The sequence below is a fragment of the Rhincodon typus genome, chromosome 21 (assembly GCF_021869965.1).
Source record: "Rhincodon typus isolate 14 chromosome 21, sRhiTyp1.1, whole genome shotgun sequence".
NCBI lineage: Eukaryota > Metazoa > Chordata > Chondrichthyes > Orectolobiformes > Rhincodontidae > Rhincodon > Rhincodon typus.
The window spans coordinates 45214662-45222161 of record NC_063352.1 but is presented as its reverse complement, the minus strand read 5'-3'; the positions used below and the strand labels follow the sequence as shown (position 1 = coordinate 45222161).

At 42.5% G+C, this 7500-nt stretch overlaps 1 protein-coding gene across 1 annotated transcript in view; it reads left to right on the top strand.

Moving 5' to 3' along the window:
• The first annotated feature begins 3368 nt into the window (after nucleotides 1-3368).
• LOC109936727 (protein FAM234B) overlaps nucleotides 3369-7500 on the top strand; it is a 48787-nt gene continuing 44655 nt past the window's right edge. Inside the window, exon 1 of the mRNA XM_048609760.1 lies at nucleotides 3369-3395. Coding sequence (XP_048465717.1) covers nucleotides 3369-3395 — 27 coding nt within the window. The remainder of the gene's footprint in view (nucleotides 3396-7500) is intronic.

Genomic DNA, 7500 nt, shown 5'->3' with positions numbered 1-7500 from the left:
TTTATTGAGATCCTTTGAACCTATGCAGACACCTTCCCTTTTCTGGGCCAAAAATTGCTGGAAAAGCTCAGCAGGTCTGGCAGTATCTGTGGAAAGAAATCGGAGTTAACGTTTCAGGTCCAGTGACCTTTCCTCAGGAAAATATCGGTTTATATGCAAACGTTAGGGTGGGAGGAGGGATAAGGACTGAACGATAGGTGGGGATAGACCTAGAAACTATCATTATCACTATGGAGGCAGTGCTGGGCAACCTAATGGGGCTAAAGGTAGACAAGTCTCCTGGCCCTTCTGAAATGCATCCCAGGGTACTGAAAAAGGTGATGGAGGAAATAGCAAATACAGTAGTAACTATTTACCAAAATTCACTGGACTCTGGGATGGTTCCCGCAGATTGGAAAACAGCCAATGTGACGCCACTGTTTAAAAAAGGAAGTAGACAAAAAGCAGGTAACTATAGGCCAGCTAGCTTAATTTCGGTAGTGGGGAAATTGCTTGAATCTATCGTTAAGGAAGAAATAGCAAGACATTTGGTTATAAATTGTCCCATTGGGAACACCCAGCATGGGTTCATAAAGGGTAGGTCATGTTTAACTAATTTGGTGGAATTCTTTGAGGACATTACTTGCATGGTGGACAATGGGGAACCTGTGGATGTGGTGTATCTGGATTTCCAGAAGGCGTTTGACAAGGTGCCACACCAAAAGCTGCTACATAAGATAAAGTTGCATGGTATTACAGGTAATGTATTGACATGGATAGAGGACTGGTTGACCAGTAGAAAGCAAAGATTAGGGGTAAATGGGTGTTTTTCTGGTTGGCAGTCAGTGGCTAGTGGTGTGCCTCAGGGATAAGTGTTGGGACCTCAATTGTTTACAATTTACATAGATGATTTGGAGCTGGGGACTAAGTGTGGTGTGTCAAAATTTGCAGATGACACTAAGGTGAGTGAAAGAGCAAAGTGTGCAGAAGACACTGAAAGTCTGCAGAGGGATATAGATAGTCTTAGTGAGTGGGCAAAGGTCTGGCAGATGGAGTACAATGTTGATAAGTATGAGGTCTTCCATTTTGGTAGGAATAACAGCAAAATGGACTATGTTTTAAATGGTAAAAAATTGCAGCATGCTGCTGTGCAGAGGGACTCGGGTGTCCTTGTGCATGAATCGCTGAAGGTGGCATTGCAGGTGCAGAAAAAGGCAAATGGAATTTTGTCTGCCATTGCTAGAGGGATGGAGTTTAAAAACAGGGAGGCTATGCTACAGCTGTATAGGCTCCTGGTGAGGCCACACCTGGAGTACTGTGTGCAGTTTTGGTCTCCTTACTTGAGAAGAGATATACTAGCACTGGAGGGGGTGCAGAGGGGATTCACTCAGTTGATTCCAGAGTTGAGAGGGTTGGATTATGAGGAGAGACTGAGTAGACTGGGATTATACTCATTGGAATTCAGAAGAATGAGGGAAGATCTTATAGAAACATATAAGATTATGAAGGGAATAGATAAAGTGGAGGCAGGGTGGTTGTTTCCGCTAGCAGGTGAAACTAGGACTAGAGGCATCGCCTCAAAATAAAGGGAAGCAGATGTAGGACTGAGGTCAGGAGGAACTTCTTCACCCAAAGAGTTGTGAATCTGTGGAATTCCCTGCCCAGTGAAGCGGTTGAAGCTACCTCGCTGAATGTTTTTAAGGCAAGGCTAGATAAATTTTTGAACAGTAAAGGAATTAAGGGTTATGGTGAGTGGGCGGGTAAGTGGAGCTGAGTCTTAAAAAGATCAGCCATGATCTTATTAAATGGCGGGGCAGGCTCGAGGGGCCAGATGGCCTACTCCTGCTCCTAGTTCTTATGTTCTTATGTTCTTATAGAGCCAAAAGATAGAGAAAACAGTCAAAGGAGTGGATAATGATCGGGCTGGGGGGGTGAATAGCTGTTAATGGGGACTGTTAGTGACAAACAATAGGTTGTGTGTAATAGCAGACTAAGTGATAACAAGGCCTGGTGTGTGGGGGTTAGGGTAAGGACATGGGAGAGGTCAAGTCCTAAAGTTGTTGAACTCAAAATGAAGTCCTGAAGGCTGTAGAGTCCCCAAGTGGAAAATAAGATGCTGTTCTTCCAGCTGGCACTGACCTTCACTGGAGCACTGCAGCAAACCTGAGACAGAGATGTTGGCCGGGGAACAAGGTGGTGTGTTGATGTGACAGGTACCTGGAAGCTCAGGATCTTTTTTTGCGGGATCCCTTTTCTGGGTTTGCTAACAAGCAGCTAATCAAGTCTGCAGGAGTCATTGTTTTGTTGATCACTCTCTTAGAGTCATAGAGCTGTACAGCGCAGAAACAGACCCTTTGGTCCAACTTGTCCATGCCAACAAGATATCTCAAATTAATCTAGTCCCATTTGCCAGTGTTTGGCCCATATCTCTCTAAACCCTTCCTATTCATATACCCATCCAGATGCCTTTTAAATGCTGTAATTGTACCAGCCTCCACCACTTCCTCTGGCAACTCATTCCATACATGCACCACCCATACACGCACACCAATGAAAACATTGCCCCTTAGGTCGCTTTCAAATCTTTCCCCTCTCACCTTAAATAGTCTCCCTTACACTGGTGAAAAGACCTTAGCTATTCTCCCTATCCATGCCTCTCATGATTATATAAATATCTATAAGGTCACCCCTCAGCCTCTGACGCTCCAGAAAAAATAGCCCCAGCCTATTCAGGAACAAAAACAAAGTTGCTGAAAAAGCTCAGCAGGTCTGGCAGCATCTGTGAAGGACAAAACAGAGTTAACATTTCGGGTCCGGTGACCCTTCTTCAGAACTGGCCTATTCAGCCTCTCTCATTAGCCAAAACATTCAACCTGATAAGGAAAGCAGAGATTTTCTTTTTCAAAGTTCCAAAACAATGTAACAGTTTATAAAACAGTAATTACTGCTCCAAGAAATTAGTATTTTCCTATGTGCCTGTTACCATATCCTTTGTAGTAAGACTTCAGTATTTTCCTTATTACTGAGCCTAGGTTTCAATTCCAGATTTTATGAATTGAATTTAAATTCCACCAGCTACTGTGGTGGGATTTGAACCTGCATTACCTAGAGAATGAGACAGGGAACACTCAATTACTAATCTAGTGACATCACCATTAAGTCACCAGCTCCCACAGTGGGAGGGGATGGAACTGTTGAGTGTCAAACTCAGTTAACCCATTGAATTCAAACCAGGCATGGTCAATGCTGACTGGCCATTGCATTTCCAACGGTGGATAAGAGCCTTATCTTGGATGCACTGGGTGCGAATTGGGGGATGGATGTTCAGCAGTTTCTTCACGTCTAGGGAATAACATTGCTCATTACCTATCGTGGAGATGTTAATCTAGATGATCAAAATACGAAAGAGCTTGCAGGTAGGTTTTTTCTTCGACAGCTCTTGTCTTTCAGCCTAGATTTGAGAGCAGTTCAAGCAAAACGGGACAATAGGGCATGTAGCTTTTGGAGAAGCTGGAGCCATAGAGTGTAGAGATGTACAGCACAGAAACGGATCCTTCAGCCTAACTCATCCAAAATAAAACTAGTCCCATTTGCCAGCATTTGGCCCATATCCTTCTAAACCCTTCCTATTCATACATGCATCCAAATGCCTTTTAAATTTTGTGATTGTACCAGCCTCCACCACTTCCTCTGGCAGCTCATTCCATACACGCAACACCCTCTGTGTGAAGAAGTTGCTCCTTAGGTCCCTTTTAAATCTCTCCCCTCTCACCTTAAACCTATGCTCTCTAGTTCTGGACTTCCCCACCCTGGGGGAAAAGACCTTGTCTTTTCACCCTATCCATGCACCTCATGCTTTTATAAACCTCTGTAAGATCACCCCTCAGCCTCCAATGCTCCAGGGAAAAAAGCCCCCGCCTATTCAGCCTTTCCCTATAGCTCAAACTCTCCAACCCTGGCAACATCCTCGTCATGTTCAACATTATGGCAGGTGTGAAGCATAATTTTTGTCAGGTTCTTTAATTGGGGTGTGCATAAATGACCTGATGAGAATCATCCACAATGTTTTCCATTTTCTTCAGTAAGGAGCGACTGCAGTCTATTTATTCAGTATTATAGGTAAGTACAGTGATGTTCCAGGCCTTTTCAATAGATGCTCCCAAACCAAATGCATGATACAATTTAATACTTCTGTGATACTAGCTGGCACCAGATCCAAAAAGAAAATTGCCTCACACTAACTTCTAGATTTGTTTTATGTTGCTGTTTTTCCACAGGACCAAGAAGGGAGAAATAATACACAGATCTCCAGGACCTGATCAATATTTCTTTTCATCCATGAGTGGGAAAAAAAAAACCAGGACCAAAACACTCTGAAAGAAGACATTCAAGCTCAAAAGGTTCAACTGACTGTGTACAAAATTGCTGCACCTGACAATGATGTGATATCGTCACCCAACAGCCAAGAAGGAGGTGGGAGAGAGTAACCTCATTCCGCAGGATGTGCAGAAGGCCAGCAGTGATGCTCCAACAGCTTACTGAAGCCATGAAAGAAAACAATAAATCGAAAAAGCTGTCCCTGCAATGCTATGCCTCCCCAGCTCCCCGATTCCCCCTTCCCCCTTCTATATCTACCCACCCCCAAAGTTTTTTTTCTTTATTTGTTCACAGAATGTGGGCATCTCTGGCCAGGCAGCATTTATTGCCCATCCCTAATTGCCCAGAGAGCAGTTAAGAGTCAACCACATTGCTGTGGGTCTGGAGTCACATGTCAGCCAGACCAGGGAAAGATGGCAGTTTTTTTCCCTAAAGGACATTAGAAAATCAGATGGGATTTTCCCCAACATGGTCATCATTAGACTCTTAATTACTGGTTTGTTTTTATTGACTTCAAATTTCACCATCTGCAGGCAGCAGGATTTGAACCTCAATCCCCAGGACATTAGATGGGTCTCTGGAATAGCCGTACAGTGATAATACCACTAGGCTATGGCCTCCCCATAATGTCCCTGCAGAACGCACTTGCAGGCCAATGCCTCGGTTCCCAAACCCCAAAACCCCTTATAGCCCCATGCCAACATTTAGTGCCATAGCTTATCCCCACCAACTTGCTCTTACACCTGTCATGACAACTCTACAAATATGTACCATTGGACAGACCTCAGCATCTATACTGAAATTAAATAAAGTTCGTAAGTGTCCATTGACAAATTCACTACATTTTGGAAAAAAATACACTTTTGCTCATAAAACCCTATTGATTGTGTGTACTTTCTTACAAAAACAGTCATTGAAATTCTTAGTCACATTCCAAAGTGTTAACCATTTGGAACTATCAATAAAACCGTTTGTACATCACAGTGATAATTTAAGGTTGTGAAATCTGTAATGCAGCACTTAACATGTGATGGTAACCTCCAGGCTTATGTCATCAGACAGAGTAAAATATCAAGCAACTTTTTAATAGCAAGATTTTTTTTCAATAGCTTGACAGCTCCTTATGATGGCCATGCCAACAACTTCTGTTCACAGCTCTGTTCAGAACCCTCTTGACAGAGCTAAAGGACTTGACAGTTCAAAATGAGCATATGCACTTTGACATACATTCATGTCTACTTTTGATAATTGCAAAGAGTGCCATACCTCTCCCAAAGGATACCTCACCTAACCCAAAGGACAGCTGGTCCCTACCAAAGTTGTTCCAGGACCATATTCAAAAAGACATTTACCTCTCCAATTAAATAAACTACTCCTCCAAAGAACTCTCACAGCTTTAGGCCTTCCACGACCAACTCTAACATATCAAGGTCATGATTTGGACATTTCACATGTGTAAACCAAGTCAGCCTAAGGCAGCTGGACTTTACTAAGTGCAGTTGTTCCTGTGATCCATGGATGTGCAAATCAGTATCTGCCCCAAATCACACCCTCCACCACAAGAATGATACCTGTTGTGTTGGGACAGAGAAGTTCTACACCTGTATGAAAGTTCTGACCTTAGTATGCCAGTGAGGTGCTAAACGCAGTGGGTTGTAAACTGTGTTGTAAGCTGTCCATCTATTTCTAAGATGAAAGAGTGTTGGGATAAAGGATAGTTGTAGTGTTTGGAACAAGGGCCAGGTGGATCCATTGACTATGAGTGCCCTGATTGGGGCTATTAGCCTGGGCCAATCAGGGAGACCTGGCTGACAAATATGAACAGGAGATTCAGAGACTCTCCTCGTTATAGGGACTGGCTCTGAATTGGCTGGTCAGAGCCCATGTACTGTGCACATGTAAAGAAAGGGTGACTTGGTGATGGGATACCAGCCTCTGTGCAGTTATTTCAATAGCTAATGAGTATTTTTACAGAAATATAAGGTTAATGTGCTTCTCATTGCCATGAGGAAGTGACATGAGGAGGCTGGTATTAAGACCAGGTTGTGCTCTTCCCTACAAATTAGTCAATATCATACACAGACTATTATAGTTCTCTGGATGGCTGCTTTTGTTTGTGAGCTACCACAACTGGATGTGGAAAGATGTTTTATGTCTATCAAAGAGTTACATCCTGCAGCCTCCTCCAAATTCCTGGAGGTTTTGCATAGCCGATGGTGGGGGAGAGGGCTGATTGACTCAACAGAATGGACTTTATCGCGAGTGGTTTATCTAAGGCATGGTTCAAAAACTGCTGAGAAAGTGCCTAGAGACAAAGTGATGATGTAATGCACCTGAACTATAACAGATAGTCATTAATCTTATGAGATCTTATGACATTAATACATGTTTAGTGCAAAATCCCTTTCCTCATTATGGACTTAAACACGTAAACGATTGTGTAACTGAACTGCTGGGGGTGTGTGAAAAACGATGAACTCTAAAGTACTGAACACTAATTTAGTGACTCATTTTATCATACATTAACAGATGAAGTAGAAATAGCCTTTATCTGCTGGCTTAAAATATTCTGTAAAAGGTTCTTAACAAATACACTTAGACAAAATATTGAGAAAAGACATTAGCTGGCATTGGCAATATACATTTTTGCTAGTTTGCTTCATGTTTTATTAACACTTAAAAGTACAATAGTTTTCTTTTTGCAACTATTGTCAGTTGAACATTTCTTTGCCAGTTTTTGCTTAATTGTTATCTGAATAGTTTGTTTAGATTCCGTGCAGTACATGCATGATCTCTGATCATTAGGTCAAATAGAAGGTACAGCAAGAAGGAGATTAAATTCTTTGCTGCTGTATATCTTTAAGAATGGCTTCCTATCAGCAGCTATTGTGTAAAAGGTTCCAAAAATCAGGAGGCCACCCACAAACAGATGAAGAAGGGAAATCAGGGTGGGGAGGATAACTCACAATGTGGAAAGCAGAAGTGGACATTTGCATTGGAAACTAACAGAAATATGAACTACACTCAGATAGCCGATATAACTAACAGTGGTTATAGAGTCATAGAGCCATAGAGCTGTACAGCATGGAAACAGACACTTCAATCTAACTCGTCCATGCTGACCCAGATATCCTAAATTAATCC